At 40.0% G+C, this 23,875-nt stretch overlaps 1 protein-coding gene across 3 annotated transcripts; it reads left to right on the top strand.

Moving 5' to 3' along the window:
* The first annotated feature begins 3,801 nt into the window (after positions 1–3,801).
* On the top strand, positions 3,802–20,874 carry EDARADD (EDAR associated via death domain). Of its 3 annotated transcripts, none has more exons than XM_066178826.1 (6): positions 3,802–3,853; positions 8,440–8,498; positions 9,724–9,763; positions 12,658–12,746; positions 15,573–15,618; positions 17,992–20,874. In XM_066178826.1, exons 2-6 carry the CDS (start codon positions 8,496–8,498, stop codon positions 18,366–18,368), a joined length of 555 nt encoding a protein of 184 aa, XP_066034923.1. In that variant the 5' UTR covers positions 3,802–3,853; positions 8,440–8,495; the 3' UTR covers positions 18,369–20,874. The 3 variants fall into 3 exon arrangements, with proteins under 3 accessions (XP_066034923.1, XP_066034922.1, XP_066034924.1); XM_066178825.1 differs by lacking the exon at positions 3,802–3,853 and adding an exon at positions 4,133–4,191; XM_066178827.1 differs by lacking the exon at positions 3,802–3,853 and adding an exon at positions 4,146–4,191 and having other exon boundaries at positions 8,437–8,498.
* The last annotated feature ends 3,001 nt before the right edge of the window (positions 20,875–23,875 follow it).

Below are 23,875 nucleotides of genomic sequence, written 5' to 3' on the forward strand. Positions count from 1 at the left end.
TAGCATAGACACAGATCTGGGTGCACAGGAGAGAGACAGTCTTTGAGTGGATGCAGCAAATCTTCAATCACCAAATTTGCCTCTGGCCTGAAACTGATCAAGTCCTGCAAGTTTTATTGTATTACCTCCACTGGTGCTTTTTAGCCAGCTCTTATTTGCCAGAATTGAGCCTGCAGACTCTGTCTGTAGACAGAAATAATGATCTATGGGCATCAACTGTGTAAAAATGGAACTTAGAGATTATTATGGACTGATTTAAGTGAACATGCATGGTAAAACAGGGTGGCTCCACATTTCCCATTAGGAGAAACTTGGTAAACGCCAGCTGTTAAGTTCATTAACTAGATTTCAGTAATCTGAAATGTGGGTTTTTATCTTGAAACTCATTTGTCCTTGAAACTTTTGCCTTTATTTATTTTTCCAAATCAACTTTTGAGTGAGCCCTTCCTAAACTTAGGAGAGTAAACCAGAGGAATCAATATGTCACCAACTTCTGTTTAAGTCGGGCAAACAGCAGCAGTAGGAGGGCAATGCCCATTGAGCAATGGAACATCTTGTGGTAGTCTAGATTTAAATGATACAGCAAAGCACAGCTGTGGGTAAGAATTTTCAGTAAACCACCTGATGGAAGTACAGAAAGCACATGAGCTCTGTGGTCTGTCAGGCCTCCTACCATGAAGAGCTTGTACACTCTCAGGCCTGTTCTGTCCTGCTGTCATTAGGCCTGATAAAAGTTATGTCTCCTTGCAAGTCAGGCCACACTGACATCTTGTTCCCACCTACTGATGTCTGTCTTAAAAACCACAAACTATGCTCAAGTCTGCAGCAATGGGTGCAAATATCTTCTGAAAAGTACCTGAGAATGTCTAGGGTTATTGCAGGAATGTGGCAAAACACTGTAAATGGCAAAACAAGATGTCAAATTCAGTATAGTGGTAAAATAAGGTAAATTTTAAATAAGAAAATACAGCAGTATTTTCACAGTGACTATGAGGGAAAAAGAGCAAGAAAGATAGAATGAAGTAAAAAATAAAGAACAGCAAACTACAGGGAGGAAGTACATTTTTTAGGAAGTTTTTGTAGATGGTGAAAAACGAACTACAAATCTCAGCTGTACACCTGTATTTTCATTTCCATGTTTCGTGTGTGTGTGTGTTACAGCTGGATGGTAACAAAGTGCACTGTGTAGTCTATAACAACAACATGATCTGAGCGACAAGTAGAAGTCATCTATAGAGTATTGACATTCCTGCAGTACCTATACTTTTTTTTAAAGAAGGATTAGCAACACAGGAATGAGCTGCTATCTCTGTCAAACTTCTGAGCATAGTGGGTGTGATGAAAATACATCATCCTGTTTAAATAACCACCTGAGATTTGTGCACTTGCCCTTTCAGTGTGCATGCTTATCTGTCAGCAAATCTGACCATGAGGGATAGACCTCATCTAAATTGTACATTTATGGAAACAAGTAGCCAGGCAGGGGGACTGTGCTGGTGTCCCTGCAGAGGCATAAGCTCAGCCTGAAATCAATCATATTAGGCTCAGTTTCAACATGTCAATCCAGAGAAAGCAAGGGTTCACTGTTTCTGTGGCGTGTGTTTGACTTGGACACAGCACAGCTCCTGGAGTGGTGGGAACTTTTCCACGTCATGCAGTCCTGTCAGGCAAACAAATTATCCACAGGCTTACATAAGATGGTCTAGGTATGTGTCATTTCTTACATTTTCTCCATATAGTGCTGTTTCTGTCAATTAAATGTCAAAATCGTGATGTTCCTCTAAAAGAACTGTAAAAGAGCAGACCAACATCATTATTGGCAAAGAAAGTACTTTTAACTTCATAGCTGCTGGTTAATTATTCCTACTCCAAAGCAGTCTCAGAATTTTCAAGAACTTTTCTAGCAGCAGTCTGAAGCTGCTGACAATTGAAAACTATCGATATGATACTGGGAGAGAAAATGCAGGGAGGTTTCTTCCTAAATCTCCTGAAATACAGAAGGGGTGAAGAGTTTATGTTGACATAGAGGTATTTTACTCAATGTGAACTTCCTTAAGTGAAGATGTTTGAAATGTGGAAAGCAAACAGATGAGGAAGAATAAACAAGGTTGCCATGTGATTCTGGCAGGCCCACAGTTGCCATGACTATTGGCAATCTGTGTCGAGGCATGGGGAATATTCCTGATCCCCTGTGTCATAGTAACATTTGTGATCTGGAACAAAAGCTCTCTATGTCCATGTGGAAAAGCTACAGAGGATCAAATTGTTTGGAAAAAAAAGTTTTGTTTTTTTGTTTGTTTTTCTGGGGTGGGGGGGTGGGGGTGGTTTGTGTGTGTATGGTTGGTTTTGTTTTTCTTTTTGTTGTGGGGATATAGAAGTTATATTTTTCTGGAGAGGAATGTACTGTGCATGGTTTTGTCTGCAGTCTTGTGCTTAGAAAATGGGAAGCCCCTTGAGACTGTTTTAATTGCTATCTCAAACAACAAATTCTCCAGCTGTATATTACCGGATAGTTTGCATATCTTTGAGAAAAGCCTCTGTCCTCATCAAATATGGCTGGGTTTTTTGATGGACTCAAGAGGAAAGGAGTGAGAGGAGATCTGCACAGACTTGATTTGTGAAAACTATTTGAAATTACTAATTCTGCATTTGAGTGAAAATTTACAACATTCTGAACTCTTCCTATTATGATTAGTTATGCTGAATTTAGTAGCTTATAGGGTTACAGCAAGATAAGTTACAGATAGTACTGAGGTTTAGAAATTTGATGAGAGAATTAATCCAACATTCTATGGAATGCCATTACCTAAAGTTATCTCCATCTGGACTGAGCTTTTATGATACAGTTGTATTTAGTTTTGCCAAAATAATTGCTGGCTTTCTGCACTGGTCAGTTAGCTAAGTAACAAAGGTTTTGACAACATTCATTAAAGAATGATACGAGAACCGGCATGCAACAATCATTGAAAAACATCAATATTACTGATGTTAGCTAAAAACCAAATAACAGGTGTGGTGGTGCATACCCCGCCCTTCCCAGGCTGCAGTGTGAGAAATGCTTGTTTGTGACACCGGATGACAGCTACTGTCAGCATTTTAAATTGTGGAAATAAGAGCAATTTAATGCTTATCATTTTTTTAAAAAAAATATTATTATTTGTAACATGCACAAGAGATGAAAAATAATCCATGGGAAAACACTCCATTTTAATGCTTAATGGACCAAAGGTTGCTTTTAGTTATGCCAGTGTAAGCCAGTTGGCTAAACTGCAGATCTCGCAGTGTAACAGAACAGAATCTGTAAATTTACCTCTTTAATAAATGAGCCAGGTGGCTCACAAAAGTGATCTTTATAATAGAAAATTCAGTTGAGCTGGCTTATTTTGCTTGTATTGTACACTAAGTAGCAATACATAATATTTCTTCTTTAGAGAGTGATTTCATGCACAGATCCTGTTTAAGAAGCCTGTGTTACTTTAGGTCGACACAATAAGTGAGAGAATTTGCCTGAGATGACAGTGGGGTTCCAAAGCAATTACATCCAAAGATTTGACTTCGTCATGGTATCGGATGTGCCCGTAGCCTAAGAGGACGAAGTTTAAGAATCTGTGGGAAGCCAGTGCAGTTTATGATTGTTGCTCTGCAGTTCTTGGGTTTGTAAACTCTGTCCGTACACGTTGAGCCACCTGCAGATGCACCTTAAGCCCTGCCGGAGATCGCCTTTCCCTGTCGGCAGGCAGTGATTGATTTACGCGCGTAAATAAATGTCCGCAAGAACAGAAGAGCCAGCACTTGATTTCATATTGCTCAAGTAGCTCACTTGTAGATCCGAACTAGCACTGCTTGACGAGCGGTATGTGCACCCCGTGTCCGTGGTCTCAGCGAAACACGCCGTTTTCACTCAGGGGAGCACCTCCCTCACGGAGGATTTATCTGCGGGAGCGCGGGATTTCCCGCTGGGAAATGCAGGCTCCCGGCGGACGCACTTTCTACCGCTGCGGCGGTGGCACCCGGGACAGCCACGGGTGGGACCGACCTGCCGGGCTCCGTGGCTGCCGGGAGCGCCCTACCTGCGCCGGGGCGGTGCAGGAAGGGGGCGGCGCGCCGGGGCGGCGGTTCCGGGCACGTCGCGTTCCTCGCCCCGGGACCCGCCGCGCCCTATGGCCGCTCCGCAGGACGCGCTACCCCCAGGTGAGGCCGGCGCCGCGGGGAGCTGGGTGGGCGGGCCGGGGGTGCCCCGGGGAGCGGCGGCCGCTGCCGGGCCCCCGGGGCTCCGGGACAGGCGATGCGCGGGGTGCGGCCCGCGGCGCCCGTCCCGGGCCGGGCAGAGCCGGGGCCGCGGTTCCTGGAAGCCAGGTGAGGACCGTAGCCCCGGCCGGGCTGCAAAGAGTTTTTAAGTTGCTCCCTTCCCCCTCCGCACTCGCCAGTTAAGTATGGTAATAACTTATCATGTGCTCCGCTGATGTGATTTAGTGTAACTTGTCTTGTCAAGCCTGCTTCAGTATTTAGTGTGCGAGTTTGCACTAGCTAACAGCGCGTTCAAAATACCTTTTTAAAAGACATTTTCTTAGAAGCCCAGATCTCAGGTGGCTACGAAGTCCACAGGGATTAACTTACATGGTAATGATAATGGTGCAAATGACTTTTAAGCGCCTCACCTGTGGTTTGCCAGCATCACAGATTTTTCTATACCTCTCTGCTCAGACAGGGCCAAAGTTTTGAGTAGTTAACAGTAAACAGAAATGCACAAGTGCTGGTGGACTTGGGCTTTTCAGGTACTGAATATTCTAGTATAATTTGCCCTATCTTCTCCTCCTATTCGAATCTGAATTCATGTGCCTCTAGTCAAAGCAACATTTTTTATTTGGATTTAATCAAAGAGTTCATCTCCATGAATAAACATTAGTATTAGAGTGATTACTTGTTTAGGTTGTGTTAAGTTAAACTATTAATGTGTATGCCCAGCCTTGGTGTGAAAAAGGTCTTACCTGCGTGGTTGAACTATGTAACTACAGCCCACCTTAGCCAGGACTGTGTTGCAGAGAAAAACTGTAACAGAGGGGAATACTGTCTCTGCTACTTGGTGCGTTGTGAACCCCCTCCTGCTTAAAGGTCAAAATGCCAAGGTCTTTAAAACACTTTCAGACTTCCTTCCAATGCAAGGGTGAAAGGCAGAAAAACTGCTCGCACTGGTAAGTGCAGAGCATTGCATCCCTGTTATAGTAGCAGTATTGGTACTAAAACAGAGAGTAACGGAGAGAAAAAGTGGGCATTGGTGCAAGTCTGCTGCTCTTGTTGCAGACTGGTCATACTGGATGGGCCCTGGAAGAGCTGTGACAGTGGCTGAGCAGCGTGCAGGTGCTGCGTGGCAGAAATGAACCTCAGGAGCAACCATTGAACCCGATTTATGTCTGTCTGAGTCAATGTGCACATGCTGATTTATGTCCATCTGAGTCAACTCACTTGTGGCTCCCTGTAGAAGTGTGGGGAAGTAAATGTGGTCCAGTGTCTGTATCCTGTCGGGGCAAGTATGCTGGTAATGATTTTGTGAGGGATCCCAGGTAATGCTGTTATGAAGCTGTCTGTCAAAGTAACCATGAAATCAGACAGTCAGTCAGATGATAGCCTGTTCCTGTTGGCCTTTCAGCATGGAAAACTGTGGATGGTTTACATCTGAGATGAACACAGAACTTTCCTCTCTACTGCTTTGTGGACCTGTGTCCTGCTCTATGACAGAAGCTGTGGAATGCTGGGGCAGATGCATGTGGGAAAGAGAGAAAGGACACTTGAATTGCCTTATTCACAATAAAATACTAGGTCTGTGGTTTTCAGATTGTCTGCCTACTATGAATGGTCAACAAGACCCTGGTGAATCATCTGCAGCCCAATATGTGGAGTCTTTAATCTTAGGTACAAATATTCATACACATACATGCCACTTATAAAAAAACCCTGGGGACTTGGTAGCACTCTGCAACCTAAACAAAACAAACTATTCTTCTTACTATTTTCATAAAGAACTATTAAATAAAGGGAAGCAATTGAGATATAGGAAATGAAATACAGTTTTAAAATGCTTTTCAGGATGGATGCTAAGCAAGAAAGATGCAGATTCCCATGACGGTGTTTGTGTGTGAGACCTAAAAAGCAGGTGTAAGAGGTACACCCTTGTACCCCATCATCTGTTGTAGAGATACCCTTGGGTCTGCCAAGTCCTTGTTTCAAATGTCCCTACTCTCTGAGCTTCTCCAGTTTTTTCAGTGCTTCCCTCTGGATTGTGGAAAGTAAGTTACCAGTGTCGAAAGTACCCTGGTGGTGTCATGGAGATGTAACAGAGACTAGGAGACAGAGCCCTTACTATAGCTACAGTAGCCAGTGACGTTCACCAAAGCATGGATGTTCTGTGGGGTCTGCATTCAACTGCCTGAAGGCTCCTCTTACATGGGAAAAAGAAAGTTCTGGGGGTTGTTTTGTTTGTTTGGCTTGTAGCTTTGGTTTTGTTTGGGGTTTTTGTTTGGTTGGTTGGTTTGGTTTTTTTTTTTTCTTCATCTAAGAATCTGTAAGGAGGAGCTGAAAAGCCTCCAGAATAAACCAACTGCATGCTTTGCCACTGGCTTTGGGTGGAAAAACAGTGAGACTAGGGAGGCCTGGGATGACTTTCATCCCTAGAGTCTTTCTTTGGCTCCCAGTGCCTCCTTGTTTTTCGGCTTTCCTTTACTGGGTGGGCTTCTTTTTGCCCAGTTCCTCTGCAGCTTTCCATTGCAGTTCCCACTAGGAGCTTCTATTTTTGGCCCTACCCTCAAGCAATGTCTTAAGCCAGTTTATTGTATTTTCCCATGTCCCAGTGACTCTCAACCTCTCTGCATTTGACTGTGCTGACTTGCTATCAGGGCAGGCTTTATCCAGAACATTTTGTTAATACCATGTTTCTGGAGCAGGGATTTCATATTTAGCAAAAAAGACACGTGGCAAGAACATGGGGGTTTAGTTTGTTTGTTTATTTATTTGTTTTCCTCTTCTGCATATGGCAGTGTGAACAATGCTCAACTCTGATTTCATAGGCCCCTGCCTTTTCTAAACATTCAGTGTGCAAAGACTGTGCTCAGCCCTTGTCATCTACCCCTCTGATCATGTGCCACCTGCCTGGACAATGCCTGTGGATTTCCTGGGGGCTCTAGCACTGAGAAAGGCTTTACTTGGATTCTCAGGGACACCCAGGAACTGCTCCTGGTGGGGCTGCCTCACAGAAGCAGGAGGGAGAGCAACTCTGTCCTACTGCTGCCACCTTGTTTATTTTCAGTTTATTGTGCTGCCTTGCACTGGTTAGTGCTTCAGCTTGTTCTGTTGTATTGAGTGGATTTGTAGGAGTGAGTCCCCAAATAAGCAACTGTGCTAAATTTGAGCTGGTTTGGAATAGTGTCTGTGTAACTTCTGTGCTGTTTTGGGCCTCAGTGTTTATAATGTGTGCTTTGTAGTTAATTTCTGTGACTCTGTTCTGAATCTACTGGTTTTTATATTCCAAAGAAGGTTGTCACTAAATACTGATTACAATCATGTCTTACTAGTTGCAGCTGAAAACTTAATGTGTACTTGCAGTAAGTGACTTCTAGAGTAAGAGTGACAAGAATGAAGATCTTACCACGTAGTTTAAAATGTTTCTCAGTTTTTGAAAACATTTATACTTATTAACAGAAAAGATTTCTGAAAAATATGGCAGGATGATGTTAAATTACAGGAGTAGTTTTGTGAATCCCAACTTCTGTATGAGATTTGTTTCAGGTTCTCTGTGCACTTGTGGTCAGTATCCCTCTAGTATTTGTCAATTTAGCCATTGATGCAGAGGGGTTAACATTTCATGATTCACCTGCAGGTGCTTTGAGGATTTATTTTTTCATTCTCTTTATATTAATATAGTTGAATTTCACTGTTCTGTTGTATACAAATAATTAATACTTTGCTCAAAAATTTTTAAATTAGTATTTTCAATTTTCTAGTGTAATCTGGTGTTCCTTATAGTATTAATTTTTGTTGTAGTGGGTATGTTCATTTCCTGTTAGAATTATTTCTTTGAGGAAAAAATTGAATGCTGTCAGTAGGAGAACAGAACTTAGCTTTCAGAAAATTTACTGAATTTTATTATCTACTGCTGACATGTTTTGTGATTTTTTTTTTTTCACTTAAGATAGTTTAGGATTTTAATTGAAGTCTGTCTTTTGTTTGGTTAGGGTTGGGTGTCCTTATCACATGTAGTTTCTCATCTCTGTGCTAGTAGTTCTGACATTTTCCAGTTTGTCATGTTTTCTTGTGGAAATAAGACATAATGCATGTAATAGCTGCATAGCTGTGTTTTATCTTGGTCAGACAAAGAAGCAAAATATGAATTGGCAGAAATACTTTGATGGTTATGTAGTGATAAGTTTTTTTTTTCTTTTCCAGCAGATCATGCAGCAAAAGAGCCAGTGGAGGATACGGATCCAAGCACTCTTTCCTTGACAATGGTTTGTGTTTCTGGTCTAGTGCAGTTGAAATCATTATAGCTCTCTATGTAATACCACAGTGAAAAAAAACATTCAAGGATGCTAACTCGAACTGTGAGCGTATATACAAGATTTTGCTGATTTGGATGGCTGCACAAACAAACTTTAATTTACTAACCTGTGCAGTCAAAGTGTAAATAAAAATACCAACAGGTGCATCAGCTGAACGGGGTGGTATTAACAGTGGAGCTGTCCATGGGATAACCTCGAAAGGCTGTGGCAGTGCCATCTCTTGAATTTAAAAAAGCCCCAGCAACGGAGAAAAAAACGGTGCTGACGTTCTTCTGTCTTCACAGTTTGGATGGAATAAAAAAAAAACAAAACCAAAACAAAACACCTAGTGCTTAAAATTTCAACAGTACTAAGCTATCATTACTTCCTGTCGTTGATTTGAAGTCATGGAAAGGTCGGTCCAAGAGCAGTGCCTGCGGCAAGCCCGGCTGAGCCCCGGGAGGGACCAAACCGCGCCCTCTGGTGCTCGCTGCCACACGAGCCCGCTTGTGCCGGGATCTCAAACACCCCCGGCTCCTGCCCAGGGGGGAGTAGAAGTCATACGAAATTCTATTACAAACTTTGTAAAATGTGGCTTTCTGTAAAAGCCACACCACGTAAGGGCGAGGGTCATAGGGAAGGAAGTAAATTTTGAATATATTAATAAGTTAGGTCACGCCCAGGAATCAGTAGCTGTCTCCTTAAACTCAGTGATAATAGCTTCCTATTTCATCTTAATCAGCTATGTAAGTTTAGAGCAGAAGGGGAAAATATTTCGTTTTCTTTCAATGCAGTAATATTTTATTAAAAGCTTACTCTGCAAAAAGAGAATTGGCAGTCATGTCTGTTCCTCCTGGCATGCATTGTGTTTTCAAGATTATCTTGCTACTTCAGTACAAAAATTCTTTCCTAAACTCTGCTTTTTCACGAAAAATAGCTTTAAAAATAGTGTAGCAAAGCAGCAATCTCTGTTACTTCTTCATGTGCTAATCAGTTGTGTTAGTAACATCTCCGTTCCCACAAAAGTGTTGCTGTATCTGATGGTGAACAGATCACCTAGTAGCAACTTGAGAGATACAACCATAATTATGCACTTAGGAAAGTACATAAAGAAAGAGTATATAAATACTATTTCCCCAGCATAATTGCACAAAAAAAAATAAAAATCTGTGTTTCTTCCCTTTTTTTGTGACAGACTGAAAAATACCCTGTCCAAGACACAGGAGTACCTAAAGGTAAGTATTGTGAATTCTGTCTATTCAGATATCATTGATCTGTGTTGCTATCTGCAATAAAACCAGTGGTGTTACCCAACAGATTGAAATACTCATACTTTTTTGCTAGATATTTATGTTTTAAATGTAATGCCCTCTTTATTCTTAAGGTCAGTTTGGTGTGTCTATCTAACTTTTGAAATTTCCTTCCCAAGTTTAGTTTTGATCTAAAAGTTACTCTAAAACTGTCATCAGAAGACCTGGGTTCTCGATCTGAAAGGAAAATACAGTGGTGTCATTGAAAGACGGGGTTCAGACAACAGATGGTAAAGACATCATGATGTTAGATGGTGACTTTGAAGGGACTACCAGTGCCTTCATGTTGTTAGAAATACAATCAAAGAATACCTTTCAGGTCTTTTACCTCTGACTCCATTCCCAGCCTCATAACCAGTCAACTCTTCGTGCCATCTTTGGTGGTTAATACCATCTACTGGGGGCCCTACTATTAGGTCCACTGTGCACAAGTTCCTGCCTTTTCGTTGCTGAAAATGGAGTCAGGGAGTGCAGGCGAAGAAAAATACATGGATTACAAAGTGTGAATATCCTCTTTATGTTTCCTGAACATGTGGGGTGGGTTTTTTGTTGTCATCCCAGGCTTGGCCATTGACTTTTGACCAGGGAATGCACTGACAGGGGCTTGGCTGAGGAGCACTCTGCAGGTGGTGTGTTCTCCATCCTGTGTTGCACAGCACATCTGCAGTGGGACAGACAGAGGAAACCAGGCTTGTCACAATGGGGACTTCTGCTGAGGAGTGGGAGCAGTATACCACTGGGGTTAAAGAAAAGTTGGAGATTGTTCTGGGGCTTGAGAAAATCAGACAGAGGAAATGAGCACTCTTCAGAAGTGCTGCTCAGCAGGGAAGAATCATGTAGGATGGAGACTATTTGAAGTCATAAACTAGTTTCTGTTTATTTGCAGGCAGGTGGTTTGGTCCTTCAAAATTGTTTATTAGCACCAAAGCGATTACACTGGAACATTTTTTTCCAGTCCTGTTTTTTATTTCACCTGTGACATTAGATCCTCCTCAGAATTAATTAGATAAATTCCTAAATTTCAAATTTGTCAGGGTTGTTTGAAATCCAAAATTGCATATTCTAAATGCACCTGATTTAAAAAGGAAAGCTAAGACATAAGTAGAAATGTCAGCACTTTCTGGAAAGAGGAAGTGCACTTGGTTTATATTTAATTTTCTTACTAAGTGTAAGAAGATGTAATTACTAATATAGCTTGACATTTCCCCTTTGAAATTGAATGTGATACAAATACCTCTTAGTATTCTGTTCATTCTGTGAATCTAATTCTTTCTCTGAGAATGGCTTTTCATAGTTATTTCTATAAAAAATACAAACTTAGAAGTAGGAGTCTGTCAACTAAAAATTGTAGCAGATGTGCTGGTCTGATTCTGTGTAACACACAATTATATTTGTTTCAGATTTAATGATTGAACAGGCAGTACATTGGTGAGAGGGGCTGTCTGTTGCTTTTGTTGGTTAGTTAATTAATGGGCCATTTTTGAGCCATAACTTATTAAAGTTCTTGGCACCCTTTTCTAATTATGAAATAAAATGGAGTTGAGGGAACTTCTTATCTTGCAGAGGTCGCCTTAGTGTTTATTGTGATTTGATAATAATTCAGTTTCCACGCAAATGTAGCACAAATTTCACACATACTATTTCCACAGTTTTGATGCCCATGCACGGCATTTTCAGACAAACTTTGTTTTGTTTTGGGGTTTTTTTTTATTGTCTCTGGAGCTACAGTCATAAGGGTACTAAACATTGACATTACTGGGGATGAAAAGTCTTTCAACAGTCTTAGAAAATCAGAAAAAGAGGATAATAATGATTTTTGGATTTCTTTTTCTTGCAAGGATGAATTCTTTGATTCAGATCAATTTCTTGAGTGAGTTAAGAAAATACTGCTTCTTTCTGTTATGTCATGATTCATGAAGATAATAGAGGTTCTTCAGTGAGATCTGGTCACTAAACAAACAACAAATGGAAGCATACCAGATCTACAAATGTGGTCATCCCATGGAACGTTCTTGTGTGTAAAAACATGTAGAATGTAAACTTTAAAAGCTTGTGTTAATGGTTGGTCAGCACCTGACTCAGGGGAATTATGCAAATAATTTGATGAGGAGGACCTTACTAATCATGCAGAGTGAAATTTGTCCATTTGGACAAGGTTCGCAAAGGGTTTATGTATCCTTTGTATCCCATTTTGAGGGTTGAAGGAATGCTTGAAAGGTTAATAGAGTTTGTGCTGTACTATGGAATGCTGTGCTTGTCAGTAGACTTCCAGGGCTGTTGATAAACACACTTTGAAATGGATTATTTCAGTGCTTCAGCAAATTCCTGTGTAGTAGAAATCAGTAGGATGAGTCCAGTTCACAAAGGTGCAGAATGAAAGATAAATATTTATGCGGTACAAATTTTAACTGTCATTTTAAGCGTGATGAGAAAAGCAAAACAAAAATTTTAGTGACTTATGACATCTTCAGCCTACATGGTTGTATTGGTGCAGTTAATATTCTGTTGTCAGCTTTCTGAAAGAACAACATGACTCTTGCTTTAAAAATAGTGTGATGTTTGTTTAGAAAACAACTGCTACTCTAATATCTAATCCCTGCAAGGATTATATTTCTTCTCACAGTTATGCTCTGCATGATTGTTACGGACTCTGTTGATTTAACATCTTGGGCTTTTAACCTAGCAATTCCCAGTGTTTGATCATGATATGGAGTTAAATTTTGTATCTTAGACACCTACACTATAATTTATGTTTCATAGTCTTACTATTTAAATTTGTGTGAGAGTGGAAGACCAGTGTTTCACACTCTTTGCCTTAGATGAGGAATACCTGACAGATCAAGTTACTTTGGAAATTGCATCTGTGAACATCAAGACCCTTACGTCAGAGTCTGGCCTAATCCAACAGGTAAGAAAAATGATACTTGAATGTGAACTAAATTACTGCTGTTAATTACATATGTTAACAAATAAGTATATTTTCAGACTATATCTGCAGAGCACAAAATTATTCGGTAAAACAGACCAGAAATTTGCTTTCTTTTCAAGAGTTCAATGAAGGGAGCTTTTGTGGAGAAGAGCAAAAAACAAAAGATATTATCATTTACATATACTTTTTAGTTTAAATAGGTTTTGATCAATGTATAGATGTTCTGAAGAAGAGCCAGTAAAGAGTTAAAGCTTTGTCATTCATTCTGTCCCTCTGGTGAAAATAAAGCTAGGCAGAGAAGAAGTGAAGAAGTAAGGAATCCTAGATTTTGCCCTTAGGGAGGCATTAGATTGTTTTGCTTTGATTTTGGGACACTGCTCTTCCCATAGATGAAACACTGTCCACTTTTTGTGAAATCTTACATTGCCATAGGAAGGGCAATGCTGAGTGACCCCCATGTTCCGTGGTTATCGTCTTTCAAGTGAATGTTATTTGCTGAATTTCAAATTGATTCTCTTTGGGTTGAGCAGAAAACTTGGAGAAGAGAAATGAATGAGCATTTTCCAGCAAGATGAAGAATTAAAAGGAGTTCCTAATGCCAGAGTCCCAGCTGAATTCCATCAGAAACAAACATTGGTTTGGTATGCATTTCACAGATGATGGAGGTAACTGTTCCTTGCCATCATCAAGAAGGGAGCATTTATTGGCAGTTTAGGATCACTACAAAGATAATTCAGTGTATTAGGGTGGTAATGGTTCCACAGAGCTGGAAAACTTACCTTCAGACTGTACGTAAGTTTATGGCTTTGATTAGACCTTTAGAGGATGATTGGATCTTCATTGTGGGCAAAAAGTATTCTTGCTTAATGCCTTCATTTCCCTGGCAGTAACACTACATTGTCTTACTGCAATTACGTTACAAGAAAATGGTTTTGAATAAACCTGCATGCATCTGACTTGATAAATTGGATAATGACTGATAGTAAAAATATGAATTTTGAAAACAGATGCATGGCACAGGTAAGTATCACTGCTTTTCTTTGTACTTTTTGCAGCACTACCCACTCTTAGATTTTATGCCTCGTAAGGCATGTATAATGATATAAGGGCACTTAGGCATTTGCTTTCACAATATGGTCTGAACTTCAATGAATTGATAAGGTCTGGGAAATGAAGGTCAGAACAGCAGTCAAGTGAACAGTATCTGGGGGGTTTTTTTGGTTGGTGGTGGTGGTGTGGGGGGGTTTTTTTGTGGTTTTTTGTTGTTGTTTTTGGTTTTTTTTTTTAATTTGCTTATTTGTTTCTTGTGAAGTAAATCTCTGGGGAGGCTGCGTTGTCCTGGGAAGTTCCTCATTCTCCCCAGTGAGTTACTCCTCTGGGAATTTGCTCCTTGAGGCTCAGTAATAACATTCTGCCTTTTTCAGGAAATTGTGGGAGTGGAGACAATTCCTATAATCAGGAACTTCAGATTTAATTTTTTTTTTTTTAAACTTTGGGTGCTCACATGTTGCTGTGAAGGCTGAGTTTGTGTTTAAAAAGTGCTGTCCAGATAAAGCTGCCATGGTAGAAAAGTAAACTACTAGAAGATAATGGCAGGGCTTATTCAGTTGCAATTGGCATGTGCAGTGTTAGATCTCTTTTGAGCAGAGAGCAGACATTTTGATGTTGCCTGTGTGGTCCTGCAGTTTTCAGGGAGTAAAGAAATACTGAAAACAGTATGCAAATTTTTCCTTTCTTAACAAAGTCTGTAAATATTTTGGAGGGAGTTCACCTTCTTTATAATTAGATTGTGAATGTATGCAAGTTCACCACAGCAACTGAAACTGCCTGTATTCTATTTTTAGTGGATTTCTTAGTAAAGAAGGTGTAGCAGGTAGGACTAGAGTATCCTATTACACTTTATTGTTACCCATGTATTGACTTCTGTTTGTATGCACAACCTGCAAAATTAAGAAGCCCGCTGTTATAGCTTTGGACGAGTGACACAGTACAAAAAGATCAACAATTCTTCATTGCAGCTATCTAAGGGGAAAATCCTCTTCTACTTTCATCTTTAAATCCTCAACAGAAGAAAGCTATTTCACCTGGCTCCACACCTGCATAGTTAAAATAAGGGCAGCTGCAGTTTCCCCACAGTTCTACAATCACAAGGGACTGTCCTTCCAGTTCTTAAGACGTTGCTAAGTAGTAGAATTTAAATGTTAGAACATGTGTTACAGTCTCAGGCTGCTCAGTAATTTCATTATGTTTAATTAGCAGATTAAACACCATTGAGGGAATGTTAACTTCGAATAGAGGGAGGGTTAGATGTGAGGCACAAAAATGTTCACGTCCACCTGTTGTCTAAAAAAGCTTCCTATGTAAAAAATAATCTCCACTTTGCCTAGATCAACAAAACAGTCCCTTACTGCTGCTTGTTACAGGCAAAATTCTTGGTTTTTTTATTGCAAAACATTTAAAAATCTTGTTAATCAAACCATATGAATTGTTAAGTAACTTCCGGGTGTTTAAGAGAGAGTTAGTTAAAAGATGCAATGCTATAGCATATCATTAATAAAAATGCTGTTGTTCAGTTCATACAACCAACAGGGCAGTTTTACGAGCCAAAGTATGGAAATGCTGCCTGAAAAGGCTGCAGATTTTTAGCAATTCCTCAAAACTATATGTATATTCTCTGTCTGACTTTACAAGTAGCTTGGGATTCTTTTATGCAATCTCCTGCTGGTTGTAAATTAGTAAAATACTTATTCTGGTGTTCAGTTACGTTGTTTTATTGTGATTTTATATTTGTTTTCTGCTTTATAGCCAGAAGACAAGGACACACAAAACCATACTGACAAATCACTTTCAGGTAATATGTCAGCTTTATTGTTCTCCACATTTTATTCCTAGGCTTTATTTGAAAGTGCTTTTTTAAAAACTGCTCTTTGTCACAACAAATAACTGCCTGGATAATTAGTGCTCATTTAATTACCAGTGTCATTTACAGCTTCCCCTTTGTTCTAAGAGGATGGTGATCAATAATAGAGACCATACAAAATATGCAAGTTGGGCTTTCCAAATACATTTAGTACCTCTGCCTTTGTAAGTGATGTGTAAATAGCTGTCAGGAGAGAGCAGAAGCTGGCAGTAGGCTGTGAGTGCTTATCCCATCATTGTGTGAGTTCTGCTGGGGAGGGGTATGTGTGTATGAGAGTTCCTATCAGTAAAAAAGCTTTTCCTATCGGGCAGCATTAGGATCATGCAATTAGCTGGGTAGAGCTTGTCAGCGTCTTACACAGGGGCACCTCAGAGAAGCAGGATTCTTTATGATGCTTTTGATAGTCTTCCAGATGGTATAGCACAAGAAGCAGGTTGGTTTAGTTTTGTTTACTTAAATCTGTGCCCTTTTACAGAGGTGTTTTCTTTACCCCTTCTCTGTTTCTATTGGAGGACAAAACTTGCCCTGGCAACCATGCCAGAGTAAATAAGATGAAATTCAGATAGGGTGCTCTCCTGCCCTCCAAGCTCTGCCAGAAATTTGTTTGTATTATATTCATTTTGCCTTGTTTGTATAAGTAAAGGTTGGTATGAATGAAGCAAGAAAGTTTTGTCTCACTTGAGCAAGAGTTTAGGGTTAACATACATATTCCTGTAGAGAACAGCTGCAAGGCCTGTGGAATACCTGTGAGCTAAGATGTCACCAGAACATGTTTCCCTTGAACAGGGAATCTAAGCATTTGTATGAAGTTATGTGTCTTCAGCAGTGTTATTGCTGCACGTCTTAACTTGTTGAAAACTTCAGAAGTTGTCCTTGGCCTGCAAAAAAAGTAATCCGGTGAGCAATGTCACAAAACTAACAATAGCCTGTTCTTGCTTTAAAAATAAAATACAATGTGTATGCAGACATTATATTCTGGAATTTTCACACAATCTGACAATAATTACTGAAAATAAATAATGGATGTTGAGAAAAGGAGCCACAAAATCTCACAAACGAACAGCCTTAACAGATGCTGTTGTCCTTATGAGTAGGTGGCACTAACTACCAGATTTGTCCTTTGCCAGAGATACAGTTCAGGCCTCTGATCCAGCACTTGTAAATCATGTGTCACCGTTTTCTGTTGTTTTTAATGAATCACTTGATTGAAATCAGCCTCTTTTTCAGAGTTTCGTCTGAACTAGGACTAGCTACTTCCCTATTTTAAGCTGTACAATGAGGCTGGAGCACAGAAACATCAGGAAAAGCTTCTAGGCTGTGTCCATCATGTAGTATTTGGAGATACCAGATTCTCCCTGCTTTCAAAAAGGAGCAGGGAGAGTTAAGCTCGTATCTGCAGCCAGAATGCTCAGGCCATGTCCTGCACCGTTGCAGTGTTAAAGGTCTTGGTATTAGAGTTTGACTAGAGGTATGACTCCAACTGGGGTTTAATATATAATATAGTCTGATAGCATTACATTGTTCCCAGGTTTGGGATATGTACTGACTATGGTGTGTAGGAGATTTCTAAATGGCAATTTTCATTATTTAACACAGATTCTAGAACATATCACCACCTCTTTCCAGCAACTTGGTATTTTAGTTTTTCTCCTACATGGAGGAGTATGCACTTTATTCCTTTTCATGATGTACATGTAAAATAGGCTTTGTTGGTAAAACACAGACAGTTTTTATTGCAAGAGACCTTACAAAGCAAAGGAGCATACCTACTTTTTCATTGTGTTAAAGTACTAGATGTTAGTTGTGTTTGGATCTGTCAGCAGAGATTCTCCTGGTGTATGGATCTCATGTTGTTATGAAGGCAGCAGCTCAGAAATGCAAAACCTTTTCCTTCATTCTACAACAGAGGTACACCAGATGCATGGAATGCACACATAATTCTGTTGGTGATGTAAGTGGGCATTCTGGCAGATTCAGGGAAGTGACAAACAGAAAAGAGGGCTATCCTAGCTCACACACTACATTGAATCCTATGTCTTTTCTGTAGAGGTATAAATATAGTACTTTCAAAATTACTGTCTTTTCGAATAAAGCCACTTTTGATTAGAGTGTAGTGAAGAGAGACATTTTAGAAAGTTAATTTCACAAGTTCTTCATGAGGAGAGGCATTGCATATCACTATTCTGACTTTTTCAGAAGCAAATCAAAGCAACCCCTTAAGCCTTTATGCTTTTAACTTTTTGTTCCTGGTGATACCACAGCAATGGAGCCTAATTTCTTCCCATGTAACGGTTTTCACTGCAGATCTCAAGAAAACCTGCAAGGAAAATGTCCCCTGCTCCTTGTGCTTATTCCGTGCACCGACCATCAGTGACATGCTCAATGATGAGGACTTGTTGTACACAGTGAGGCTAAAGCTGGATCCCTGCCATCCAACAGTGAAAAACTGGAGAAATTTAGCAAGCAAGTGGGGGATGACTTATGATGAATTGTGTTTCCTTGAACAAAAGCCCCAAAGTCCCACCTTGGAGTTCTTGCTACGGAATAGTGACCGGACTGTGGAGCAGCTGATTGATCTCTGTAAATTTTATAAGAGAATTGATGTTGTGAAAGTGCTGCTGAAATGGGTGGAGGAGGAATGGCCCAAGAGAGGGAACAGAACTTACCAGAATGACTTCTAGGTCAAAGAAAGTTGTCAGTCTGTACGTGTTAAATGCTACCTACCACAAACACATTGGAAGTTTCCCTTGCAAGAGAGAGAAAAGTCTGTACTGAGGGTTTGTATAGAATGTAAGCTTTATCTACTGTATACACAAATGTAAGCTTTATGCCCTCAGGGTTGCAAAGATAACCTTCCAAAAGGGGATGGAATAATCCAGGTTGTGTTCTTGAGTCTGCAAATATCTTCATTTTCTTTGCTGCTGTTCACAGCCTTCCTGAAAAGAAAAGAAATGAGAAGGCCAGACCACTTGTTTTACTGCAGCAGTTGTGAACCATATCAGTTGTGTGCTGTTGCTATTGGGAAAGGCACAGTTAGAAGGCAAGTCTCTTGGCCTTACTGGTAGCCCTTCCACAATTTTGTGTGTTCTACCTAGTACAAGATGAGGTGGAATCTTTTGCTTCCTTTTTAGTTGTTTTTTAAACTTTGTGACACTGTTTTTGGCACAGGAACACCTCACTGTTCCAGGCAGCAATTTGAGTCTGAATGTTACAATTAACTAAATATTCAACATCACATTTGAGCAAATTAAGGCTTTTTTATGAACAAGAGTAGACATTAAACAATAACAGATGTTAAACAAAATAATTACTCACATGCTACTACATCGTAGGCCACATAATGACTTTAAGAAGAAATCATGCAATTCAGAGAGACTTTTCAACCCATAACCTTTAGGAGCCAAAAGAACCAATTAAAAGGCTCTATGCTTAAAATTACTTTCCAAAGGTTTAAAGACAGTGTACACTCTGAGTGCATGTATGAAATCCCTCTCACTTTGCAGTGTGAGAGGATGGCACCACAGGATATTGTCAGTATTGACTGTAACTTCCCTTTTCATAGGCTGTGGTTTATTTTTTTGTTTTATACAGTCCTGTGGGTTGGCCTTACTTTCTGTCCCACACCAAGGCAGTTCCAGTCTTGTGTGAAACTAGCACTATATATTGATTAAAGCCACTATAATGGAAAATGAACAGTTGAATTCACCTACAGCCCCCAGGTGGATGGTTATTAAAGCACTTACAGTGGTTTAGACTGATTTTTTTTTTAAAGGATTTTGATACTCTGAATTACGCTGTTTACACTTTAAATGTTTCAGAATTGGCCTTTTTCCTACCATTCTTCTGACATCTCAGACAATGTAGTATGTACATAGGTCTATATACCAAAGCACTGGTCAAGATGTGGGGGAAAACTGGAATGGGGTGCAGGTTGATACACTGTTTACTTTTCTTGAGTAGAAAAAATAAGAATTAGTAGCAAAGCTGAGGGCAGTCTAATGCTGTATGCTGAGTATCTTACTGTAAGAGATTGAAAAGGGACCTCTAGTAATACTTTACTATAGATACTGAGTGATACAGTTACAGAGGAGCTAGAAGTAAAGGCTAACATTTTCAATGTCAGGCCCTTAAAATTAACTTTATTTTAGTGACTTCAATGAGCTGAAAGTGTTGTTTCAGGGTAAAGAAATTGACCTAATTTTGAGGTTTGATTTTTAATTTTTTTTAGAAAAGACTGGAATTTGTAATGATTTTTTTTTAACAATTCCTCAAAAAAAGCTGTTACTCTTTCGAACTCTAGTTTTCTAGCTGTATTTTAAGGAGGAAATTTTACTGCTCTGTCTTGTTGGGGCTGCAGTTCAAGTGTTTAATGGTTCTCTTCTAAGAGTGGGGGTTTCCCAACAGATGTCTGTCAGCTTGTAACTTCTGCAAATAATTTTCTGTGTTGAATTAGATGCTGTAGATTCAGCTTTGGGGACTGTTGCTGTGGCTGGGCTGCCTGCTGCCTTCAGCTCCTACAGAGGCATCCACTGCCAATGTCAAATAGCTCATAATGCAGCTTGTCCAACCTAATTCCCATACCCTGGGCTGACTGCATGCATGGTTTAGGATCATATGTCTGTATGTACACAGCTTTTCCCTCTCATAACATACCGCGGGTGTATCTGTGTGGCGTTATATTATGCTGTGCTTTGGTAGTTCCAGACCAGCTGGAGTACCTAAGAATCAGAATGGGAATATGAAATAATGCAGTAGCCTTCCTGAATCAACATGCTCAACTGAAATCTACCCCTTTTCCTGTTTTCTGGGTAAAACTTGTAAAATTTGTCTTGTGAAGATGACTTTGATCTCTTGGAGCTCTTGAAAAGTCAATGTCAGGTGCAAGAGTTCATGTCGGATGGAAATAAAGCTGCTTCTAAGAGTTCATAGGTGGATTCTGTATAAATTCAGCTCTGAAGGTTGAAAATGTTAGCCTTAAACTTCACCACACACTGGATTATTCATTACTATACTTGAAATACTTTTTCTTTTCCTCCTTGTGTGGCATAAATGGAGATGTATACACTCTTTTTTTTAGTTTTGTATCTGTTTACAAGATATTGGTTCTAAGTGTTCAATTTATTCTTCTGTCTTCTGTTATAATGTGTACTATTTTTAGAAGAAATATAGTTGTCAGTGTTTGATGTTATTGTATTTGTTTTCATTACAGCTAGGAAAACAGCTGTTTTCCTTCTCACCAGTCACCTTGGAATTACTGAACTATCAATTAGTTGTTCTGTGTAAAAAATACCTTATATATGAAATTCATGACGCCTTAAAGCACTTATGTTTGCAACGTATACTGCTGTTGAAGAAAGGAAGATGCATTTTTTAATCTTTTCCATATGAAAAATGAGTTCGTTTTGATAAGATGATGAACAAAACTATTTAGAAACTTGTAGCTGAGTTACTGACTAAGAGGGGTGTGAAACCTGTATGGGGTGAACTTTCCTGAATTAATAACCAGCCTGATACTGAACACAAAGAAGGCTCTACTAGGTTATCAGTTTTGTTCCATTATATCCTTCTTGTATTCCTGTATAAGACCTGCTCTCCCTTCAGGGATTTCCATTTTTTTGCCTGCTGTCTCTGTGCCTGCAGGATGATCAGTGGCCTTTGCCACCCATTGTAGCATCTATGAAGCTGGCCAAATCACTGTATTATTTCATTCCTGCAAGCTTATCTAAGATATAATGAGCTTAATAACTGTTCTTCAATGACAAAGTTACGGTGCTGTGCTCCAGGAGAACCTAGTTTTCCTGTGCAGACAACTGTGGGGGATCCTCAGCAAAATGGTGACAGGGTCCAGTTGTGCAGGGGGGAAATGGGCTATTGAATAACTGAATCAATATGATTCCAACAGAAGCTGTTTATTGTTTACATTACATGGTAGATATAGATTCTAGGTCTACTGTCCACATGGGCATGCATTTCGGGGTTGGCTAAGCTGCTGCTTCATGAGGCAGGCACACATCCTTCAGGCCATCCAATTGGACAAGCGTCCATCCTCACGTTGTGCTTCTCCTATTTAGGGTTTACATTTTTTGCAGACATTTTCTCAGGCTCTCTTCTTATTTTTATCTTGTTGTTTTCTCAGTAACCTTGATGAATTCCTGAGAGCTCTGACAAAACTGCAGGTGGTTTGATAATATTACTCACAACCAGTTTGGCTGGTGCATCAGAATGGCCTGTTATACAGATACATTGCTACACAGTTGCCTTACTCTCTGCATGCACTTCCCTTGCATCTGTGGAGATGAATGCAGGATAGGTTTGGGACTGTCCTTTGGAATTTACCATAAAGGATAGGGGTAGTCAGTATGGTCCCAGATGCTTGCTTTGGAATAACTTGTACAGAAACTGTAAACCAAAGGTTCTTCCTGAGCCAGTACTGAAAAATAGAGAGCTGCAGCTTGGCCTGGGCAAGAGGCTTTGTGCAAGAGGTTGCATATTTTTCACTGTCTCAAAAGGCCTCCCACAGTTCCAAGTCAAGGTGTTGGCAAGAGGAAAGAAATGTAAATTCTGCCTTACGGTTCTTTAAGCTAGGTTAGCACACTTGACTTGTGGCCAGACATAGCTGGAAATTATTTGTCAGACAGAATTATTTAAACAAGGTCAAAGAAAGTGCATGGCATTTATAACAACTTAAAGAACAGCCTACTTGTGTAATTTTTGCAGCAGATCATGTTCTTCTGTCCATAAAGGCAAAGCAATTAGTTATTCGTAACTACTTTCAATATATCTTGTAAATTTTAAATTTTGGCTCACTTTTGGACAGAAGGGCAGAGCACCATTAAATGAGGGTGTGAGCTTGTTTTGACAGAAAAGTGCTTTTCCTAGCCCCTGAGTTCAGCTAGTTCCATAGCCATTCCATGGCTGTAGTCAGTTGACCTTAAGTGGATAGGGAAGATATGGATCTGCTGGTCAGCCAGGCTGAATATCAGGGGCACTAAAAGAATTTATTTTGAGAGGTGCAGCCTGTAGTAGTTGCCTGTATCTGGGCCAAGGACTGGGACTGACTCCATCTTACATGAAACTGATGGCAAAGAGAAGTTGACAGCCTTGGGAAAGGGTTGCTGTACCCTCTGTTAGGGGCAGAGGGGCAATTAACAGCTGGGCATACTTGATCTCTGTATTTTGCCTTCATAAAATAGTGATTCTTGATTTCAAAGGTAGGTCCTTTGAAGAAATGTATATTTGTTATTGTGGTAACGAGCATTGTCTGAGATTCCTAAATGAGAAAGAGCAGTGCAAGGAACTTGGTTAATAAATGTGTTTTGTGTAGTATCTATGTACAGCAAGGGATGGATACACAACTTTACACATTCACGTGAAATTCCTTATTCTTTTTTGATTATGAGTTTGCTTCAAAATTACCCAGTATTTAATTTGGGAATGTTTTTTGTCTCAAAAAACCCCTGAAGTTTCATGTTGTTGATGACATTAAAAAAATTACATAACTAAAAAGTTCCTTAACTGAAAGAACCAGGATAAGAAAGGAGCACCCAAATCCTTACAGTAGTAAAAATATCCTGACTGTAAGATGAGAATTAATTTTTGTCTTTGCATCAATATGTGTGAGCTTCCCCTACTTCATTCACAGTCCCATGAACAGGTGTTTTTTTTTTTTTTTTTTTTTTTTTTTTTTTTTTTTTTTTTTTTGTCCTTGTTCACTTTTGCCACTGCTTTCTCTGAAGCTGAGTTCACTGTCTCAAACTTCTATTAAAAGCCTGATCCTCTCTAACATCAGGAAACACCTACCATCTCGTGGTGAGAGGAGATACTACAGCCGTCGCACTTCTCCCTTGAAAATGCAGGAGAGCTGAACGCAGGTGAGCTCATCTGTAACTGCAGAGACCCAGCAGGGATATCCAAGAGCAACTGCAATGAGAATGGTGAAGGTGGAGTTTTAGGGATCTTTGGTCACAGTCCCCAGTTTGGAGAACATCTCACAGTCTTTCCCTTTGCACAGATGCATGATATTTCCTGGTTTATATCAGGAAATCTATTTCCTGGTTTTAATTCAGTCCCTCGGTAGACAGGGAGTGAATCACTATGTGCAGATCGCGGCACAACCGCCTGGGGGTGGAGCTGTGGCGGGGTATGCAGAGGGCAAGCACAGGCACAGGTTTGCTCTTGTCTCTGTTGC

This window comes from Chamaea fasciata, unplaced genomic scaffold (genome assembly GCF_029207755.1).
Source record: "Chamaea fasciata isolate MVZ Bird 193981 ecotype frontalis unplaced genomic scaffold, bChaFas1.0.hap1 SCAF_3, whole genome shotgun sequence".
NCBI lineage: Eukaryota > Metazoa > Chordata > Aves > Passeriformes > Sylviidae > Chamaea > Chamaea fasciata.

Coding starts and splice junctions, on each gene's coding strand:
- EDARADD (XM_066178827.1), top strand. CDS start 4,161: ATGGCCGCTCCGCAGGACGCGCTACCCCCAG. Junction 8,499..9,723: donor GCACTCTTTCCTTGACAATG/GTTTGTGTTTCT, acceptor TTTTTGTGACAG/ACTGAAAAATACCCTGTCCA. Junction 9,764..12,657: donor AGACACAGGAGTACCTAAAG/GTAAGTATTGTG, acceptor TCTTTGCCTTAG/ATGAGGAATACCTGACAGAT.